The 23,181-nt window shown below is 39.6% G+C and overlaps 1 protein-coding gene across 1 annotated transcript in view; it reads left to right on the plus strand.

Annotated features, from left to right (window-relative positions):
* LOC122668046 (importin-4) overlaps positions 1-21,129 on the plus strand; it is a 30,407-nt gene extending 9,278 nt beyond the window's left edge. The window contains exons 3-20 of the mRNA XM_043864581.1: positions 36-172; positions 329-374; positions 5,580-5,792; positions 5,883-6,386; positions 6,466-6,600; positions 6,716-6,931; positions 7,020-7,109; positions 7,213-7,460; positions 7,539-7,627; positions 18,494-18,534; positions 18,677-18,707; positions 18,818-18,940; positions 19,039-19,256; positions 19,354-19,449; positions 19,542-19,654; positions 19,938-20,073; positions 20,162-20,266; positions 20,377-21,129. Of these exons, the coding sequence (XP_043720516.1) occupies positions 36-172; positions 329-374; positions 5,580-5,792; positions 5,883-6,386; positions 6,466-6,600; positions 6,716-6,931; positions 7,020-7,109; positions 7,213-7,460; positions 7,539-7,627; positions 18,494-18,534; positions 18,677-18,707; positions 18,818-18,940; positions 19,039-19,256; positions 19,354-19,449; positions 19,542-19,654; positions 19,938-20,073; positions 20,162-20,266; positions 20,377-20,577 (2,742 nt within the window). The 3' untranslated portion in view covers positions 20,578-21,129. The remainder of the gene's footprint in view (positions 1-35; positions 173-328; positions 375-5,579; positions 5,793-5,882; positions 6,387-6,465; positions 6,601-6,715; positions 6,932-7,019; positions 7,110-7,212; positions 7,461-7,538; positions 7,628-18,493; positions 18,535-18,676; positions 18,708-18,817; positions 18,941-19,038; positions 19,257-19,353; positions 19,450-19,541; positions 19,655-19,937; positions 20,074-20,161; positions 20,267-20,376) is intronic.
* The last annotated feature ends 2,052 nt before the right edge of the window (positions 21,130-23,181 follow it).

A 23,181-nucleotide genomic window follows, 5' to 3' on the forward strand; every position in this document is an offset into this window, starting at 1 on the left:
TAACATCCGTGCCTATTTTGTGTTGGTGATACAAGGTGGCTCTGATTCTCTTCAGCTCCTTGACTGAAACAATTGGGAATACATTTCAGCCATATTTTGCAGATTTACAATCTCTTCTACTCAAGTGCCTTCAGGATGAGACCAGTACCCGTGTCAGAGTTGCTGCCCTAAAGTAATTGATTATTTGTGTTTTGCTTATGTGTCAATGTATATCTACAATAATGTATATATATGTATATGTATACATATTACATACAGTGGTGAAAGAGCATTATGTTTTGTTGTTGATTGACCTTGTTCTATTTTTCCCCCCTTTTCATTTAATCAGGGCAGTTGGTTCTTTTCTAGAATTCACTCATGATGGGGCTGAAGTGGTAAGTTCATAGTTTGCTTCCAGTTTTAATAATTGCAGTGTATTGATTGCTTTTTATTTTTTTTTGGATGAATAGATCTTGATTTCTATTGGTCTTCTCCTTTTTCCCATCCATCAACAAGAACAACAACAACTCAGCCTTATCCCAACTAAATGGGGTCGGCTACATGGATCCTTGCCCTCCTATCAGCTCTATTTGAGGTCATTTTTGTCCCCTTTTCCCCATCCATCAAAGGGGGATGGGGGGCAGAAATGAGCGAGTGTATTTGACTATGCATTCCTGAAAGCACTTTCTATTTGCTTCTCTTGTTTAAGGAGGTAATTAAGACAATTGCTTCACAAAGCTTCTTGCGTTATGGCTCCCTGTTGGTCTATTGCGTAAGCCTATAAAAAAAACTCTATTGCTTAAACCTATAAAAAAATGTTCTTTTGCTTAAATGTTAAATGCTTTGATTGATATTGCCCTCACACTGGGGCCTTTTTGGCTATTAATCAGTGTCTGTAGGGATCATACGACAGTCACCAGATAAGTGGTTGGACTGTTCAGAATGTCAGTTGCTTAGCACAGACAATCTGCCCCATGTTCTTGACAATTCATTTCTTGATTACTGTTGAATTATCAACAATTCTCCAGTTTGATTGGCTGGATGCTGCAAACTTTGTAGATTGAATTACTGCACTCTGTGAACGGGTTTATAAATATTAATGTATTATACATTTTCTTTAAAAACATGAAACTTTCATTGTAGGAATTGTGTGCTACATAGGGAACACGTCAATTATTGCACACATGCTTATTTATGCTGAAAACAATGAAAGATCCAGATCACATTCCGACTTGTGATTGGACTGCCTGTCATGAACAACTCAGTAGCCATTGTTTATTTATTTTGATATTTTAATTAGGAAAATTTAGGTATATGTACTGTATTGGAACTGCACTTTGTAAGTTTGTTCTTCACTCTGATGTAAGCAATAAATGAACAGAAGAGTAATCATTTATGAAGTAGTGTCAACCATATTCAGAAACGGAAGACACCCTTCTGTTGGAATTGCTTTTAGAAATTCATTAGTTATGGCCTTCCCTCATGAACTAATGACATGCCTAAATCAGAGCTGTTTTTCATTGTACATTTCTTCCATGCATAGTCTAGGGCTTATACCAAGTATGAACTCGGATAGAGCCTATTGGAAGGCAAGGATCCATGTAGCAGACTCCATTTAGCTGAGATTTTCCTGACTTACAGGGTGATCCTCTTTCCTCTTTCAATTGAGCATACTTTTTTTTTACCCCTGTTTTCCCTACTTTGTTCTATTTGGATCCATGTCGGCCCCATTAAATTGGGATAAGGCTGAGTTTGTTATTGTTTGTTTGTATTTCTTCCATTTATAATGGTAACTATAAAGAAGCAAACTCTAGATTTTTTCCTTAGGGTTGGAAGTATTATTTGAAATTTTATGTGCACATTCTTTGATGAGTAATGATTCTCCGGAAAAAGGCAACCTGCAACTAGAATCCAACATAAAACATATTTGTCTAGGCGACTCAAGGTGTTGGAGGGGCGCCTAGGCGACAAGGCGCCCTAGGCCTGCAATATAATATGTTAGAAGATGAGAGAATAATGTAGAGTTGAAAATAGGAGAATGGCTTGAGTGAATTGTTTGTTCACTCAACCCCTTCATATATATCATTCAATAATAAGGCAAAATTACAATACTGTCCCTGTACAGTTGAACATGCTAATAACAGGGAATAAACAAAGAAAAAGACCAAAAGTACCCTTATCGGGTTACATAACTCAACACTCCCCCTCAAGTTGGGACATAGATATCACACATGCCCTACTTGACTAGACTAGGATGAAATAACTTTCCACTTAGCCCTTTAGTGAATACATCAGCAAGTTGATCATCAAACTTCCCAAAAGGTATACAAATCTGCCCTCTTTCTAACTTCTCCTTGATAAAGTGTCTGTCAATTTCCACATGCTTGGTACGATCATGTTGCACTGAATTGTGGGCAACGTTGATTGCTGCTTTGTTGTCACAGTACAACATCATTGGACGATGAACAAAACCACTAATGTCTTGGAGTAAACTCTGAAGCCACAATAACTCACTTATGCCCTGGGCCATGGCACGGAATTCAACTTCAACATTGGACCTTGCCACTACATTTTGCTTCTTACTTCGCCATGTGACAAAGTTACCTCCTACAAATGTACAATAGCCTGAAGTGGATTTCCTGTCAGGGTTACCACCCTAGTCAACATCTGTGTAAGCCTCAATGCGAAGATGATCATGCGGAGACAGGAGAATCCCTTTTCCGGGAGCTGACTTCAAGTAATGGAGAATACGAAGAACAACAGTCGTATGAGTGGAGTAGAGATCATGCATGAACCAACCGACCAAGCTTACTGCAAATGCAATGTCCGGTCTAGTATGGGAGAGATAAATTAGTTTTCCCACCAACCGTTGATATTGTCCCTTATCAACTGGATCACCATCCTTCTCTTGCAAATGAGTAGTAGCTTCCAGAGGAGTGTCACATGGATGACATTCGAACAAACCAGTCTCGGAGAGTAGGTCTAGACCATACTTCCTTTGGGAGAGAAAAATGCCTTTGGGAGAACGGGCAACTTCAATCACAAAGAAGTACTTGAGCTGTCCTAGATCTTTAATTTCAAATTCTCGTCCCAAGAAGGTCTTCAGGTGGGAAACTTCCTCTGAATCATTACTAGTCACAACTATGTCATCAACATAGACTATAAGAAGAGTGATTCTATCCCCATTTTGCTTGATGAACAAGGTGTGATCCGTATTACTCTGTTTGTATCCTACAGAGATCATTGCTTTATGAAACCTGGCAAACCAAGCTCTAGGAGATTGTTTCAGCCCATATAATACCCTCTTCAGCTTACAAACTTTCCCATGAGTCTTATCACAAGAAAAACCTTGAGGAACCTCCATATATACCTCCTCCTCCAGCTCTCCATGAAGGAATGTGTTTTTCACATCCAATTGCTGCAAATCCCATCCTAGATTGACAGCATATGACAACAAAACTCGAGCAGTGTTCAACTTTGCAACTGGGGCAAACGTCTCCTGATAGTCAATCCCATAGGTTTGAGTAGAGCCCTTGGCCACAAGACTGGACTTATATCTGACCACTGTTCTATCCGGCTTCTGCTTGACAACAAACACCCATTTGCAACCTATTGCTTTCTTGCCCGAAGGAAGAACCACCAGCTTCCACGTCTCATTTTTGGATAAGGCTGTCATCTCTTCCATCATGGCTGCTTTCCACTTTGGATCTGCAATTGCCTCCTGCCATTTTTGAGGAATAGAAGCAGAGGAAAGAGAGGACACAAGTACACGATAGGAAGGAGACGAAGCATCATAGGAAACAAAATTGGAGATGGGATGTTGGGTGCAAGACCTAATCCCTTTGCGGACAGCAATAGGTAAATCAAGAGAGGGATTCTTACCATGTAATGTACCAGAGTTTGGATCTGGATCAAGTTTTGACGGTTGGAGAAGTGGTACAGCAGTGGTAGTCTCAACTTGCTATTTGTGCACCCGGGTATAGACTTTATCAACAAGAATCTAACTCACAGGTCTATGCTCCCCCTGAATAGGAATGGGGCTGACTTTGGAGGTTCTGTAGGTGAAGGCTCCCCCTGAATAGGAGCCGGTAGAAGAGTAGACACATCTTCAAACATTGGATCATGCTCCCCCTGAAGAGGTGGTTGAGAATGATATGCAGGGACTCATGGAAGACAATGTCCATGGTAACAAATGTACGCCGAGAGGGTGGATGATAACACTTGTATCTTTTCTGGGTAGTGGAGTAGCCCAAAAAGATACACCAAACACTCCGAGGATCGAGCTTGCCATGAAGATGATGGTTGCGAGCATAGCAAACACAACCAAATATTTTTTGGGGGACCACAAAAGAAGAACCCTGGAGAAGGTCAACAGGGGCACGGCCATCAAGAACAGGGGTAGGCATACAATTGATGAGGTAGGCAGCAGTGAGGATAGCAACACTCCAATATGGAGAAGGAACCTGCCGTGCAAACATAATTGCCCGAGCCACTTCCAAAAGGTGCTGATTTTTTCTTTTAGCCACTCCATTCTGGGTTGGGGTATCTACTCAGTTGGTCTGATGAAGGATGCCATTTTCAGCCATGTAATTTTGAAACTGGCTTTCCATGTACTCCCTGCCATTATCACTCCGCAGAATTTTTAAGATGGCATTGAATTGAGTCTGAACCACACGATGAAATAGCTGAAAACATCGAAAAACCTCACTCTTGTGCTGCATCATATACACCCAAGTGGTCCTAGTAAAGCAGTCGATAAAGGAAACAAAACAACTAAAGTTCGAAGAGGAGGGTGACCAAACCGACAATGAAAAGACCAAAAGTACCCTTATCGGGTTACATAACTCAACATAATATAATATAGAAATGATAATTTTATGTAATTATGATGATATGCAACATGGATATATCAGTGTAGTATGATATAATTATTCTAGTAATGACTTAATATGAAAAATATAATAAGCAATGTATAGGATTTATTATACGCATATTTATAAAAAAAAATAGAGCAATAAACATAAATCGATGTAAACTCTTGAAGTGTCAAAAATTCTTATAATTCAAGGCATGCTGTCACAAGGCCACAATATGATGTGTAGGCGTTCAAGGCGTCTGTCTTTTTTGCATCAAACAAGGCGTGCTGTCACCTGGGACCCAAGAAGGGCCTGGATGCCTCGACAACTATGCCATAAAACATACAAAGTAACCTTCCTTACAATGACCAATAACTCACAATGGAAAAGTATTGAAAAAGAGTGTTTGGGATAGACAGCCCCCTTTTATGCCAAATCATTGGCTAGTCCATAGCTGTGCTCAAGATTCACAGGGACTTAGAAGCTAGGTGTTGAATGAATCTGATGAGGCTTGCAAATCGCATATTTTATTTACTGCCCTCAGAGATACAACTATACAAGTCATGTTGAATGAATTCAATTGTACTTATCTGCAATATTTTCATTGTATACTTCTCTGAACCTGCTTCATGTTTTGCTAATTCATTATCCTACTCTGATGTTCTGAAATGTTGTTGGCTCGTGAGTCGTGACAGCAAATAGTTTTGTATTTTTTTAACTTCATTCTTTACTATTTCTTTGAAGGTGAAATTCCGAGAGTTCATTCCCAGCATTTTGAATGTATCACGACAATGCCTTGCCAATGGTGAAGAGGATGTTGCTACAATCGCTTTTGAAATTTTTGATGAGCTAATTGAGTCTCCTGCACCTCTTCTTGGGGAATCTGTAAAATCTATCGTACAATTTTCTCTTGAAGTTTGCTCAAGTCAAAATTTGGAATCAAATACTCGTCACCAGGTTAGCTGGGATTCCTTTGCATGATTTATTTTACTGTGTTCTTTTTATCCTGGATCTGTAGATCACTTTCTCTGCCATATTCTGTATCAGGCTATTCAGATAATTTCATGGCTTGCCAAATACAAATCCAACTCCCTGAAAAAGCACAAGCTGGTCATCCCTATCCTGCAAGTCATGTGCCCTTTGCTTGCAGAAACTACTGATGGAGATGAAGATGATGATCTTGCAGCAGATAGAGCTGCTGCGGAAGTTATTGATACAATGGCTACAAACCTTCCAAAACATGTTTTTCCACCAGTTTTTGAATTTTCTTCATTGAGCTTTCAGAGCCTAAATCCAAAGTATCGGGAAGCATCCGTGACTGCCTTGGGTGTTGTTTCAGAAGGTTGTTTTGAGTTGATGAAACATAAGTTGGAGCACATTCTTCATATTGTCTTAGGAGCTTTGAAGGATCCAGAGCATATGGTAAGAGGTGCTGCATCGTTTGCTGTGGGCCAATTTGCGGAGCACTTGCAGCCTGAGATTGTAGCACACTATGAAAGTGTTCTTCCCTGTATTTTAAATGCCCTGGACGATGCATCTGATGAAGTGAAGGTAAAATAGGCAAGATTTTGGTCTTGGATAATTAGTGTTTCTGCAACTTCTTGAGCCATAAATCGATTCTCTTTTACAGGAAAAATCCTACTATGCTTTGGCAGCTTTCTGTGAGAACATGGGTGAGGAAATACTTCCTTACCTTGATCCCCTGATGGGCAGGTTACTTGGAGCACTTCAAAATAGCCCACGTAATTTGCAAGAGACATGCATGGTATACATTAATTCTTAATGAGCTGAAACTTGATGTTTAGGTCTAATCCAACTGCTGAGTTCCTGTGATGTATTGGTCTAACTTTTTTTTTGTTGGTCTGGTGATTTTCTTGCAGTCTGCTATTGGTTCTGTGGCAGCTGCTGCAGAACAAGCTTTTATTCCATATGCTGAGAGAGTTCTGGAGTTGATGAAAATTTTCATGGTTCTTACCAATGACGAGGACCTATGCTCACGAGCAAGGGCAACTGAGCTAGTTGGCATTGTTGCGATGGCTGTTGGAAGAACAAGGATGGAACCGATATTACCTCCATTCATTGAAGCTGCTATATCTGTAATTAATAACTAAAGCTTTTCTCTACTTGGAAGTTGGAAGGCATATAACCTATTTCAGTGGTTTATTCTGTTAATTTTCTTTGCAGGGATTTGGTTTGGAATTCAGTGAACTTAGAGAGTACACCCATGGATTTTTCAGTAATGTTGCCGAAATTTTGGATGAGGGTTTTGTGCAGGTACAAATACTCGTCGTTGATTAATCTGGTCACTAAAGTATATTTGCCTATTTTCTTTGTAATGGATGATATCTTTGTAATGAAAGTCTGTTTTGGTGAACAGTACCTTCCACATGTTGTTCCCCTAGCTTTTTCATCATGCAATCTTGATGATGGCTCCGCAGTGGACATTGATGAGTCTGATGGCGATGACAGTGTCAATGGATTTGGAGGTGTGTCTTCGGATGAGGATGCTCATGATGAACGAAGAATCCGCAATATTAGCATCAGAACAGGAGTCCTGGATGAAAAGGCTGCAGCAACTCAGGCCATTGGCTTATTTGCGTTGCACACAAAGAGTTCATATGCACCGTATCCTTTCCCTCTACTCTTTTGGCTTCTAAAAAAGTTCAATAAACACCAAGTTTTGTGTTCTTTAATTGCATGAAGCTATTTGGAGGAGTCGTTGAGGATTTTGGTTAGACATTCTGGGTACTTCCATGAAGATGTTCGTCTTCAGGCTGCTATTTCCTTGAAACGTGAGTGTCAATTAAATCCACCTGCTTAGGGCATTGTCCTGTTAATATAATCAATAGTTTGGTGTTTCTTTTAAGTTGTTTTTTCTGATTTCTTACTATAATTTGCTTGCTATTTACATATAGTACTTCTAGTATTATGCTTTTGGATTGGCTGTGTAGAACAGAATCATTTCATACCCAGAATCATTTCATGGTGAATCTTATTCTCTGGTATTTTGTCTTACCGGAAGGGTTATGTTAGGGTTGGGCTATCCCCCTCCAGTAATTCATTGGGTACAAAATCAGGTTGGGTATCTGGCAACCTACCACAACTACTATTATCTAGTTCTAGTAGGTGTATAATTACCTTTTCCCGAGAGCATGTATGGAACTATTGTCTGTAGTGACTGGTAGCTACTTAGGGCTTCTCTTTGGTTGATTTGGCATCCCAAGGAGCAAGTTACCCACACAAATAGGAAACGCTGGATTTATTACTTGTCTCCAAATGGAATCATTCCATTATGCCATGAAATTTCTGCTAGCAAACTTCCTTTTTTTGGTAATGATATGGAAAGGAATTATGTAGCATATCTTCCTTCCATGGACATCTTCAAGTTTTGTTTTTGGTTTGATTACTATGGAAATTAAAGGTAAGATGGGAGTATTTCTAAACCTGATGGTGATGTAGATCCAAGCCTCCTCGAGTTGAAGAAGCCACCCTAAGCATAGGGTCATAGTAGGAGCCGTAGTATAATCTTATACTTAGTTTGTTTCAGCCTGAGATTAGTTCTATACTTTGCTTTTTTTTATGTTTTTAATTGAACCGGTTCAAATTGGTTGCATCCAATTGGTTCAATTTATGTTGGTCTAATTTAAGTGGTGTCTTTTATTTTAAGTTATTAGGGGTAGATAGGTCTTTTAACCCCTTTAATCTTTTAAGTTGTTTTAATTAGGTCCACCCCTCCACGATTTAGTGAGGGAGTGTTTTGTTTATATTAGGATTTGGCCTATGGCCACCTATTATTAATATTGAAATCGTGGGAGGCTCCCCCACAGTTTACTTTTGAAAAAATATTTGTTTTGCTGCTGCCATTGCTGCTGCTATTGAGCTCTACATGAGTTTGCCTTGTGAGTAACATCAAGGTGAAGGGCTGGTGGATCTCCAGTGACTCCTTGCATCTTGTAGATCGGGAGGTCCTCTTTTAGTTCTTCTCAGGCTGCTGTTGCTGCAGATCTTCAAATCAGTAAGGTATCCACTGTTTCAGCATTCCTCTCTTCTTCTTGATCCTCCAACCCAAGCCTCACCTGCCCTAATCGATCCACATTGTCTCCTCCATTAAAAACCCATCGATCCCCATAAACCCTAATGGTTCTAAAATCTTTCCAGCCTTATTCCTCCATCACAGCCCCCTCTCATCTCCTCCTCCACTCGACCTAACTTGCAGCCCCATCCAACCACTCAAACCCTATTTTACATTGTCTCTGTAAAACCCCAAATTCCTGTGTAGACCTAACCAGCCATCAGAATTGCACCATATTACAATGAACATCCCTCTCATTGCCCTTAGCACTCGACCTTAGCCCCTTCCCTAATTCCAAGTTTAAACCCTAGTTTCAACCTAAATTCTAAAACCCAAAACCCGAAATCCTAACCCTAATTTCTGAAATTTTAAATTTTGTTTAAACCTTGTTCAAATCTACACTATTAGCTTCTCCTAGACCTGCCCATCAAAATCATATAAGATTTAACCCCATTCTCATAAACTTAACCCTAGATTTGACCTAAAATACCCCAATCTACCCCAATCGGCCAGCACCTTTGTGAGGGTCTGATCTACCTGGCTCCTAGTAGGTCTCCTACCTCTCTAGGACTACATTAAGTGGTATCAGAGCCATGGATCACCATGGCAATCCAGTGCTAAATCCAAATCTGCCACCCCAACCTGATCCCCTTGCTACAATCATGGAGATGCTCCAGAAGCTTTCGGCAGATCAAAAATCTGTTAATAATGGCAGACTACACCTCGTAGGTACAACAACATTCCCTTTGAAGTGGACAGATTCCAAGTCAATTCCGAAATACATGGAACCCTGGGAAGGACCATAAATCACAGAAATAGATCTAGGGAATACAGAGATCACTCCAGGAATCACAGAGAATATAGAGACCATAGAGATAGGCGCAGACATGACAGAGATGGATACAGAGAAGACAGGGACAGAACTAGAAAAGACCCTCAAAGACCTAATTTTGAGGAGTATTTGAGATCCTACTTCATTTCAGATGAAGCTTCCAGTCGAAGATATGACACACAGAAGGTGAAGCTTGAGCTAAAGGTGTTTAATGGGAACCATGATCCTCATGTATTCTATGAGTGGCTTGCTGCCCTTGATGATTATTTTGATTGGTATGATTTGCTTGAAGATAGAAAGATGAGATTGTCACATACCAAGCTGGTTGGCCCTGCCCGAGAATGGTGGCGCATTGCAGAGAGGGACATAGAACTTGATGGCCATGCACCTATTACCTGGGAAGACATGAGGTATGACTTGAAGGAGAAATATCTACCCAGGCACTTCAGAGCTCAGCTCTAGGATCAATTCAACTCCCTACGCCAAGGGACTATGACTGTAGAAGAGTACATGCAGCAGTTTGATGCTCTTACTTCTCGTATTGGCACTAGAGAAGGAGTCACTCAGATGTTATCTTGGTTTCGACTGGGATTGAGGGCAGACATTGTTAGGGCTATTGGAGTGGCTGATGTTAGAGACATCAAAGACTGTTTTGAGAAACCCCTGAAGGCTGAGGAATTATTGGGTTTGATCCAACAAAGCATTTCCCGCATTCAAATCTTCTACCGATGGCCACACTCGAGCAGGAAATTCTGCTGCTGGTTCTACCCGATACTGTTGGTAGTTCTTCCCGCCCTAAAGCTCCTCCACATGCTGATCATAAAGGTAAAAACCCCATGGACAATAGTGATCCTCACAAGTGTTTCCATTGCAATGAGATTGGATACTATGCCAGGGAGTGCCCACAAAAGCATAAATCTGTCCATGTGGCTAAGACAGAAGATGAAACCCCTGATAATGACAATGACCCTGGTTTCCATACATATCCCCCAAATGATGATGATGACTTAGCTAATTACTTTGAAGATTTGGGTGGTGATGCTCGAGGTGTTAATGTTATTACCCAAGTCTTAATGGATGAAGTGGCTGATGATGAAGAGGTGGTTGAGAGCATTCTATAAGAAGGGAATGGCATTCAAGATGCTGTTCTTGAAGAGGTGGAGCTCGATGAGAAGGCTATTAGCATTGAAGACCCTATAGAGATTGACCATATAGAGTTTGTGATGCCACCTTGGTTCTTTGAAGAGAAGGCTCCACGACCTAAAGATTTTATTCTTACTGTCCCAGCCTCACCAAAATTCTGCCAGGGATGTGTTAGAGCTACTGCCCACATGTTGCTTCCCCCTCATCATCACAAAATTTGTGGACGGGTTTCTTCCATACAACATTGCACTTGGACTCCTACTAATGCTGTCAAGAAGCTTAGCCCCCAGCTGCAAGAGTGTCTCATGGATTTCACCTGTTCATCGGAGATGAATGTTTCTAAGTCGGGGAGAGTTGATGTAGATCCAAGCCTCCTCGAGTTGAAGAAGCCACCCTAAGCATAGGGTCTTAGTAGGAGCCATAGTATAATCTTATACTTAGTTTATTTCAGCCTTAGATTAGTTCTATACTTAGTTTTATTTTTATGTTTTTAATTGAACCGGTTCAAATTGGTTGCATCCAATTGGTTCAATTTAAGTTGGTCGAATTTAAGTGGTGTCTTTTATTTTAAGTTATTAGAGGTAGATAGGTCTTTTAACCCCTTTAATCTTTTAAGTTGTTTTAATTAGTTCCACCCCTCCATGATTTAGTGAAGGAGTATTTTGTTTAGATTAGGATTTGGCCTATCGCCTCCTATTATTAATATTGAAATCGTGGGAGGCTCCCCCACAATTTAGTTTTGAAAAAATATTTGTTTTGCTGCTACCATTGAGCTCTACATGAGTTTGCCTTGTGAGTAACATCAAGGTGAAGGGCTGGTGGATCTCCAGTGATTCCTTGCATCTTGTAGATCGGGAGGTCCTCTTTTAGTTCTTCTCAAGCTGCTGTTGCTGCAGATCTTCAAATCAGTAAGTTATCTACTGTTTCAGCATTCCTCTCTTCTTAATCCTCCAACCCAAGCCTCACCTGCCCTAATCGATCCACATTGTCTCCTCCATTAAAAACCCATCAATCCCCATAAACCCTAATGGTTCTAAAATCTTTCCAGCCTTATTCCTCCATCCAACCTCAACCAAATTTCAACCACAGCCGCCTCTCATCTCCTCCACTCGACCTGACTTGCAGCCCCATCCAACCACTCAAACCCTATTTTACATTGTTTGTGTAAAACCCCGAAAACCCCAAATTCCTGTGTAGACCTAACCAACCATCAGAATTGCACCATATTACAACGAACATCCCTCTCATTGCCCTTAGCACTCGACCTTAGCCTGTTGCCCTAATTCCAAGTTTAAACCCTAGTTTCAACCTAAATTCTAAAACCCAAAACCTGAAACCCTAATTTCTGAAATTTTAAATTTTGTTTAAACCTTATTCAAACCTACACTATTAGCTTCTCCTAGATCTGCCCATTAAAACCATATAAGATTTAACCCCATTCTCATAAATTTAACCCTAGATTTGACCTAAAGTACCCCAATCTGCCCCAATCGTCCATCACCTTTGCGAGGTTCTGATCTACCTGGCTCCTAGTAGGTCTCCTTCCTATCTAGGACTACGGTATATGGTCTTTTACAGGCTTACATTGCTAGGCACCGTCCCCTTCCATTTCAGGGAAGAAGAAAAAGGTACATGGGGTTGAAAAAGGGGAGAAGAAAAAGGTACCTGGAGTTTAATCATCTTTGGAGTGTGTGTCTAGTGAGTTGATGACCCATCAATTACTAACTTATGAAGCTTAGACAAATTGATAATTCTTGTTTCTAATTGGCATGACTATGTTGACGTAATGTTGAAGCTTTCATTCATGATAAAAATGGTAAAAGACTAAGAAAGATGAGGTCCAAGCAGCCATTAAGACCAAGAAAGATTGTTTTAAGACATGGCAAAAGACTAAAGAGACGGAGGATAAAAAGAGGTATTTTGAGGCCAGAAATGAAGCTAGGAAGACTCTGGGAATGGCTAGGGCGAAGAAATTTGTGGATCTCTATATCAGTCTAAACACAAAAGAAGGGAAAAAGCTATATATAAGATAGCTAAGATGAGAGAAAGGAAGAGTAGAGATTTCGACCAAGTGAGGTGTATCAAGGGCGAGGATGGAAGAGTGTTGGTTAGGGATGAGGACATTGTGAAGAGATGGGACGAGTATATCTATAACCTACTTAATGGAGTTGGGCCGAGTAGTAATGAACCAATTGAGTACTCTAGTCAACATGATACCACCCACCATAGTTATGTAAGAAAGGTTAGTGTGGCAGAAGTTAAAGAAGCTTTAAGAAAGATGAAAGCTGGCAAGACTCCAGGCCCTGATGAGATTCCAATAGAAGTGTGGAAAGCCTTAGGTGATTGTAGGATTGATTTGTTAACCAAGCTTTTTAACAGGATTATGAACACAAAGAGGATGCCAGATGATTGGAGGAGAAGCATTGTAGTCCCAGTTTACAAAAATAAAGGTTATATCCAGAGCTGCAATAACTATAGAAGTATAAAGCTAATGAGGCACACTATGAAACTTTGGGAGAAGGTTATTGAAGCCCGTTTGAGAAGGGAGACTCTTATCTCGGTGAACCAGTTTTGTTTCATGCCAGGTAGATCCACAACAGAGGCTATCTACTTATTGAGTAGGCTCATGGAAAGATATAGAGATAGCAAAAAGGATCTCCATATGGTCTTCATTGACCTGGAAAAAGCCTATGACCGAGTCCCTAGAGATTTAAACCACCATACTCTAGTGAAGATAGGAGTGCCAAGTAAATATGTGCAGGTAATTTAAGATATGTATGAAGGCGTAGTAACTAGTGTTAGATCAGTGAGAGGGCAAGGCAAGGAATTCCCAATTACGATTGGGTTACATCACGGATCCGCCTTAAGCCCTTATCTATTTGCGCTTATCATGGATGAACTAACCAAGAGCATTCAAGACGGGGTCCCGTGGTGTATGCTCTTCGCCGATGATATCATTTTAGTAGATGAGACAAAAGAAGGGATTACCGCTAAGTTAGAGCTTTGGATATCAACCTTGGAAATAAGAGGCCTTAAGATTAGTAGAACGAAGACGGAATATATGATGTGTAATTTTAGTCACACTATGATGGATACTGATATGGTGCGAATTGAGGATAGAGAAAGTGACTATTTTAGATATCTGGGGTCTATCATAATTAAACAAGGTGACATAGAGGATGATGTTTCACAGAGAATTAAAGTGGGATGGATGAAGTGGAGAGGCGCGTCTGGAGTGTTGTGTGACCGGCGTATTCCTTTAAAGCTTAAAGGAAAATTCTATAGGACTGTTGTTCGACCGGCCATGATGTATGGGGCAGAATGTTGGGCTGTTAAGAAGTGTCATATTGATAAGCTTTGTGTAGCAGAGATGAGGATGTTAAGATGGATGTGTGGAAAAATAAGAAAGGATAAAGTACAAAATGAACATATTAGATCGGACTTGGGAGTAGCCCCGATCGATGACAAACTACAAGAGAGTCGTTTAAGGTGGTATGATCATATTCAACGGAGGCCTAGTGATGCCCCAGTAAGGAGGGGTGATATGATTCCGATTGAAGGAGCTAAAAGAGCTAGGAGCAGACCTAAAATGACCATAGGGAGAAGTGGTGAGGAAGGACATGCATAGGCTAGGGCTAGTTCCAAGTATGACCTCAGACAGAGCCTACTGGAGGTCAAAGATCCATGTTGCAGACCCCATTTAGCAGAGATTCTCCTAACGTAACGGCTATGCCTCTTTCCTCTTACTAGCTTACATTTTTTTTTGTTTTTTTTAAAACTATGTTTTCCATACTTTGTTTTGTTTGGATCCATGTAGCCGACCCCATTAAGTTGGGATAAGGCTAAGTTTGTTGTTGTTGTTGTATGCTTTTCTATGTGACAATGATGAAAGTGATCTGAAACTGGAAAGGAGTTTGGATGGATGAATGATCAAAAGATTTTATTTGCAGGAAAAGCATTTATCATGACATCCATTATCGACAAGGGACAAGGATAATCACACTCATGCCACAACAACTATGTCCCTGATCATGCTGCATGGTGCTATAATCATAACTTTTCAAGGCAGCCCAAGGCGGTGGAGAGGCGCCTTATTGTTACACCCCACCCTTTTTTTTCTTTCTATCCCATGATCCCATCAATTAGTATGCTATAACATATAACTTATACAAGTGTGCTTATATCATACATAAAAAATCAATATTAAACCACAGCAACTCATCAAGTATCAAACATAGAAGCCATATCAATGCAATTTGATTTAATAACTAAATAAGTACTAAAAAATTAAGTAAATGGAAATGAATAATAACTTAATCAATAGTTCTATTGTTCCTGTAATAATTCAATTAATAGTCTTATTGTTCCTCAATAGCAGAACCGGACTAAAATTACTCAAGGATAGAACTTTTGTATATTGTGTATTGAGGTTAGCAAAAGTTTATTAAATAAATCCAAGTTTTCATGCATTTGTATCTTAAATCTTAAGAGTATAAGGAACCTGTTTAGGTACCTGGCATTAAGGTTCGAGATTTCTGTTTCGACCTTGTTTTTTGACCCTGGTTGAAGCTGAAATATTTCTGGTTTCTACCAAAATCCGATCGAAACTCTGCATGTTTTGGATGGCCATTTCGGTGGTTAAATGGCCATAGTTTGGTCCAAAACTTCAGAGAAAACCTAATTAAACATCTTTAAAAATATTGGAGCCTTTTTATTGTAAAATGGCACACCCAAAATGGTAGTTGGGTTTCATACCCTGGGTTGGTAGTGTATGCCAAACCCTGCTGTATACCTTCTCAAATATAGTTTGTTTTACTCATAAACTATTAGAGCACACTAAATTCAATGAAAACAATTAAATTATACATTAGGAATGAAGAAAAGCATTTAATATTACACAATGTCAAAGTGTTACATTTGCCTATTTCAACCTGTTGGTTGCAGGTTCAAAACTTGGAAACAGCCTCTCCTGCGAAGCAGGGGGTAAGGCTGTGTATATTTGACCCTCCCAGACCCTGTAGTAGCGGGATCCTTGTGCACTGGGACGCTCTTTTTTTTTTTTTTTAACAATGTCAATGTGTTACAAGTAGTCAAGTACAAGTGTACAACTAAGTTTAAAACACCGATACAAACCATTCCTTCAGCTCTATGTCAGTACCTCATAGAGTTCTTAGAATGTTTGAAACCTTTGAGGAAAAAAGGTATACCTCTAAGTTTGAATCTTGCACAAATCTTGCTCAAATGTGGCAAATTGTTGCTGTAGATGTGTTGTAGTAGTCCCAACACTTTGTTCCATGAAGAAATGTAGGTGATTTGGCTAAAAACACCAAATCTGGTTTTTTTTTTTTTTGAGTTTTCTCCCCTCAAACAGGCGGAACTTCTTGAAACACCAATGCTTTTATATGCATTGTTTTGTATCATTTCGGTTGAAATGATACTGAAACAGAGTTGAAACCGAAATTTCGGTTGAAATTCTGCATACCTAGTGAGTTGATTTGCGGTATTTGTTGGTGGTCCATATCCAACTTTCTTATACATAAAAAACCATAGATGGATTTAACAAAGATTGTAGAAAAGATCATGGAACTTTATAGGAAATGGAGGTGGGAAACTGAAGGAAGTATGTGTACTTCAGCAGAAGCAGAGATGAATGAATGAGGGTGAAGGTTGAAGGGTTGATTTGTGATTATGCAATTCCCTTAACATTGTTCTGATTCATTGTCTGCATTTGTAACTTTCTTTTTAATGTTTTGAAGCCCCTGATAAGCATCTTGAAGAAGTTTAACAGTGGTATTAAAATACCTAGGCAGCTGCATAGTGCACTAGCTTTGTTCTGTTTTTTCCCCAATTACTCCCCTCTAGTTTAGTACATATATGATCCAGGGCCAAGGGAAAAAATAGATAAAATACATGTTAACAGGAAAATGCAAGGGTGTCTTAGCTCAATTGGGATGATATGTATTAACTTATTTTAAACAAAATTACAAGCATAGTTGTCATGGCGTCGCCATGGCGCCGCCATGCGTCTGGCGTTGGGAGAGGGGCATATCGAGCTACGCCATGGTGGATGTCAATATATCGTTCGATATGGCTTCCATGGCGACGCCATGGCGTCGCCATGGCGCCATACACGATATGTTGGCATATCGTCGATATTTGTACATATAAAGTTAGATTAAAATTTTTTTTTAAACCATTTAATAGCTTAGATGCTTTGCTCCAAATCACATACACTAAAGAAAGACTATTGCTATCAAGCTAAACAGTTAGCCTATCATTTGATTTTACTATTGCTTTCAATTATTTGATAGGTTAATCTATATTTTCAATTTTCATACTTTCATATACACTAATGGATATTAGTTACACTTTCATGAATTAAACCATAGTGGCATAGTATATTAGTAGTAGTGTAGTACACTTTCATGTTGATTTTTGATGTTATAGGACATATATTATAGCATACTAAATGACATTAAAAATACAGAAAATAAAAAATTAAACATGGTCGACATGCTCGCCATGGCACGCCATGGCGGGCGACATGTCGATATATCGACGTGACACCCTTCCACCGACTTGGATCGCCGTGACGCCGTGACAACTATGATTACAAGTGATTATCTTGCCAAAAACCATCCCTAGGCTGTCACCAAGTTGCCTACGTCCGAGCAAGGTTCCAAATTTTGGTTTTGACCCTGATTGAAACCGAAACATACTGTTGAATTCTGTGAAATGGGCTCGAAATTTGGTCCATTTCCCATGTCAGCTCAAAATGGCCATTTTGGTGGCCAAATGATGAAATTTTGACTTGAAACTTCTTGTAATGCCTATTTAAGCATGCTTACACATGTTTGAATCAGTAGATTGGGGGGGGGTAATTTGGCTTTGACCCTAGGTTGTTAGTGTACGCCGTAGCCGATTGTTTCCTCTCCCTTACATAGCCTAATCTGTAGTCTATGTATAATTTACTCCTATTACATACAATATTCAATAAAAATAAGTGAACTTAGCAATAGGAATGAAGAGCCATAAAATTGGAAAGCAATACACAATTATGACCATTTTCGAGTGAGATTTCTACCGTTTCAGTCATTTCTTCGAAATTTCAACTGAAACCTTGTAAGCCTGTCAAGTCGCTGGTGGTTTTGTTTTGACCAGGTTCGAAATTGATAAACTGCTGAAATTTTGATCGACTGAAATTTTGAACTATGCGTGCAAGTGTGGTATTGCCTAGATGTTCCTAGACCACCAAGTTACCTACGTCAAGCCCAGATATACACGCCAAGTCTGGTATTGCTTGGATGCTCTTAGACTACCAAGTTGCTGACGCCAAACCTTGCTTATGCTTCACAAATCTCTCGATCAATTTCTCTCTGGAGGATTTTATTTAATCTATTTCTTCTTATGTTCTGAATTTAGTGATGTTTCACATGTCTGGTATTTTTAGTTTCCTCAAAATTGCTTTGCTTTTTCATTTCTTAAAATTATGGGTGGGAAGTGATACAGACCACAAGTTTGACTGATGATCCTCCCTGCTCAATAAGCTGATACTGTTGGAAGTCCTGTTTCAACCAAGTCCTCAAAATATGTTGATATATATTTTTGCAGATATTCTAACAGCTGCACAGGAAGTCTTCCAAGGGCACAATGTGAGACATTCATTTTGATCCGACAGTATTTGCGTTTTTGCTTTTTTCCATTTGTGACTGAGAGGTGTTATTAAAATTAGAGAGTTGTTGAATTATGTGAGAGCTACTAATGGGTCACATGGTATTGCTTCTTTTCATGCAGGATGGGTCCCTAAAGGTGAAGGAAGTTCTTGGTAAGAACAAAGCTATGTAATTTTTATTCTAGTAGCTTATATTTATTACTGGTAATTCCTGCTCCTTTTTAGCGTTTTTCTAAACTAATTCAGAATTTTACTATTTGAAGATACTGTGATGAATATCTTTATGAAGACAATGACCGAAGATGGTGACAAGGAAGTTGTTGCACAAGCATGCATGAATGTGGCAGACATCATCAAGGATTGTGAATACATGTTAGTTGAGCCCTGTAAGTATGAATGTGTTTGCCCATGTCTTCTAAAATGCCTCTTGCTTAGATATCACTCATCAGTTGGAAAGTTTGCTCATCTTGTGATCTGATTACAGATATGCCACGGCTGCTTGAGTCAACTTTAGTACTACTGCGAGAGCAATCAGCTTGTCAGCAAATGGAATCTGATAGTGAGATTGATGATGATGATGCTGAGCATGATGAAATACTTATGGATGCAGTTTCAGATCTCCTTCCTGCATTCGCAAAGTCCATGGGATCTAACTTTGGCCCCAACTTCTCAAAGCTGTTTGAACCTTTAATGAAATTTGCGGTAGGTTGCAACTAGTACCTGTAGCATTATACACACATATATCCTTGTAATCTTTGTATGTTTCATCTACCACCTGTGTGATCATTGGCAATTGCAGAGAGCTTCACGCCCTCCACAAGATAGGACCATGGTAGTTGCATGCCTTGCAGAAGTTGCTCAGGAAATGGGTGCCCCAATTGCAGGATATGTTGATGTAAGAGTTTAATTTGAGATTCAAGATTACTGTTTCTATTCCTATTTCCATATATATGGAACATATAATCGGCAATCAACTTTGTGGTTCAGACTGTAATGCCCTTGGTATTGAAAGAAATGGCATCGTCAGAGGCGACTAATAGGAGGAATGCTGCATTTTGTGTTGGCGAATTGTGCAAAAATGGTGGTGAGCCAACCCTCAAGTATCCTTTTAAAAAAGGCGATTACCATGGGTGTTATACAGTGGATTTTTTTTGTTGCAGTTTTTCTGTTTAAAATGCATATCAATCTGTGCTTGAATTTCATGTCTAAATTTTTAGCTGCCTTTTACCTGGGGTTGGGTTTTCAGTTGATTTTCATATTTTTTCCCCTAGACTTTGCATGAGCCCTACCGCCCATATAAACTGCCTTGTTTGGTGCATATTTTACGTTGTATGGTTTACTTGGTCTGATCCTCTCAGACATTTTTCCTTTCATCTAGACCAGATATTATGCAGACATTCTTCGTGTGCTTTACCCATTATTTGGGGAATCTGAGCCAGATGATGCTGTAAGAGATAATGCTGCTGGTGCTGTTGCAAGGATGATCATGGTGCATCCTGAGGCTATCCCTCTGAACCAGGTTAATTTTCTTTTTAACTTTTTGCTACTAATGCTAAAATGCTAAAACCCAATAGGTATTGCTAATGATTTTCATTTTAATTTCCCAGGTTCTTCCTGTTTTTCTGAAAGTTTTGCCATTGAAAGAAGATCATGAAGAGTCTTTGGCTGTTTATACTTGTGTCTGTAATCTAGTACTAGCCTCTAATCCCCAGGTATTGCTATATTCTGTCTTACATAAACCAGTGCTTTACCAAAATTAGATTCCATAGATCAGTATTTTTGGTCGTATTACATATCACATTATTTGTGAAAATCCAAACAGATACTATCTCTAGTCCCTGAGTTGGTGAATATATGCGCACATGTGGTAGTTTCTCCTGCTGAGACTCCTGAGGTTAAAGCTCAAGTCGGCATAGCTTTCTCTCATCTAATTTCTCTATATGGCCATCAAATGCAACCCATCTTGAGCAACCTTCCACCTGCACATGCCAATGCACTTGCAGCATTTGCACCCAAAAATTGATGCCTGAATATGCCAGTGAATCACACTTCTGCACATTGCAGTCTGGGGGATTAGATGTCACTTCCAAGTTCGTTGTTTGTGAGAACAGTTTGTTTCACCCATTTGTGAGTGAGAAATGGTTGAATCTTGCATGATGGTACCTGTCACACCTGGGTATGTAAACATGTTAGTATTCCACGGCCTTTTCAAAATTTCTTTGTTTGTGTTATTACCTGTAATGCTACCTTCTCTTCGGGGCCTTTATGTTGGATTTGCTGCCTCTCAAGCTGTCTCCATTTTTCCCTCATGGAGGCATGGTGCCGTTTCATCCATATTTTCTACATTTTTTTGGTTTTTTTCATAATTATTTTTTGAATTAATTGTGTATAGGGAGCCTGTAAGTTTTATCATTTATTTTAATTTTTTTTGTTTTTGTTTTAACAGCAGAGTTGTGAATTGCGTGATTATTATACTGTCTTAGTAAATAAGATAATTTGGCATTGTCCGAGTAACAAGTATGGTTTTGTATCATTCCATGTGTAATATATAAGATTTTGTGATTTGATTACATTGTTGAAAATGTTCCTATTCTCTAATCTATTAGGTAACGAGCAAGTTTATATATTTCACCTAGGGTGAGGCTCATCTCTGAGGGGTCGTAATCAGGCATGCCTTTCAATTGTAAATGATGATTTTTATACTGTAGCGTGCAATAAGTTCGATTGTAATATTGGAAATGAAACTCTACGTCCGGTTCAGATTAAAGGTATTGGTAAGAACACTTGGGATATCCACGGACTTGGAACTGATAGTAATACCAATTGTAGTAGATACTTGGCTTGTGGCACCTGAATACTATGTATACCCTTCTCTTCGTATATTCACAATCCATTAATGAATCATCTAATCCTCCTAATGTCATAGTTGACGGTGAAAAACATTGCAACAAATTCCCAATTCAACACCTCAACATTCTACTAGTTTGCAAGTCACAAGTTGAGGGAAAAGTAGGAGAAATTAGAGTATGCCCTAAAAAATGTGATAGATGTGAAGAATCAGATGTCAGATACTGAAGGTATTTGCTTTTTGTCAGAGTATGATGGAACTAGAGACCCATGAGCACACCTTTGTGACTATAAAGGCCAAATTTAGATTAAAAGGGTATACAGAGCAGCAAATGGGACAAGCTTTCCAGCGTACCCTCATTGCAGCAGCCCTCCAACAATGGCTTATTTATTTAGACTTCTTCCTAGATTTGTACAAAGGAAGTCATGGTGAAGATAATCAGAAAGCAATATTTGTATAACACTGGGATTGAGTGCGAGAAGGTTTTTTAAATCCTGGCCTGGCCTTCTTATGAGTAAATAATGAATACTAATGTTATTAGTTTAATAGACCATCGTGTCGATGGGAGATGAAGAAGATGTTGACCACCGTTGCAGGCAAAGATGCCGAGATTTGCATTGGATTTGGATGGTTATACTTTTTGAAATCATCGTGTTGTAGTGTTTATGAGGTTCTGGGAGTCTAGGACAGCTCATGTCTCGTTTGTTTTTTTCTGTATCTTTTTATATTTTTGGGTGAAACTTTCGTTCCCTTTGCCAGTAGATTGATCAGATTCTTTTGTTAGTTTCAATTCTACTCTATTTTCGATTACTAATTATACTTTTGTATTGGATAGTTTGATATTTTGGCTCTCTAAAGTGCATAGTTTAAGGTGGTTAGTTTTCTCTCCTCCTCGTGTGTTGTTCCTATCTTTTTTGCGACTGAATCAAACCATTGCAAGTCCTTCAAATGGAGACGATGACGATGACGAGTTCGTGGTAGGGGTGAACATGAGGTGGGTGGCCATTTTTTTTCTCCGTTTTAGCATGCATGAAAGAGAGATGACGGCCAATGGGAATTCTGTTTTATGGACTTTTGGGTTCAATTACATGACGTTTTCCTTGGAGTTTGCACTTCAAGATCAAACTTCAGATCTGAAAGCTAGAGTTCAGTTTCGTTCTCCCTGGAGTTTGTATTTGTTCTCTTCGGAGTTCTGGTTGAACTCGTTATCAAATATGAGAGGCTGCCTATGTACTAAGGCTAGTAATTAGAACTATTGCCCGATGAGGTGGGTCTAAGTTAATATGGACAAGTGCACAAGCACAATATCGGACACTGGCGCTGAATTGTTTGGCTGTGGCAGTGGTTGTCAGAGAAGATGATACTACTGGTTTTCAAGTTTCAATTGTGAGCAGCTGGTGCAATGTACACGTAGCGCCCCTGCGGTTACCAGAGATCACACCATTGCTGCCGCTTACGAGTCCCATTCATCTGCTGTCGTTACTATGTGTCTAACCGTTGCTGCCGCATCCATGTTTCCCTCGTCTAAGTCAATTCCCAAGCCTCAATCCTCTACTACCGTTACGATTAGTGGCTCCCCACCTAATTATTACAAATCTGCTTGCACATTCTTAATCCTCAATCCCAATTCATCAATCTTCGACTATAGTTACGTATAGTAGCTCTTTGTGCTACAAACCCACATGCGCATCCATCTACTAATTCAGTTATGACTCATCAAGCGACCATGGGAATTGTTTTGGGGGGAAGGGGGGGGGGGGCTCCTGGTGAGCATGGGCA

Source organism: Telopea speciosissima, chromosome 7 (genome assembly GCF_018873765.1).
Source record: "Telopea speciosissima isolate NSW1024214 ecotype Mountain lineage chromosome 7, Tspe_v1, whole genome shotgun sequence".
Lineage (NCBI taxonomy): Eukaryota > Viridiplantae > Streptophyta > Magnoliopsida > Proteales > Proteaceae > Telopea > Telopea speciosissima.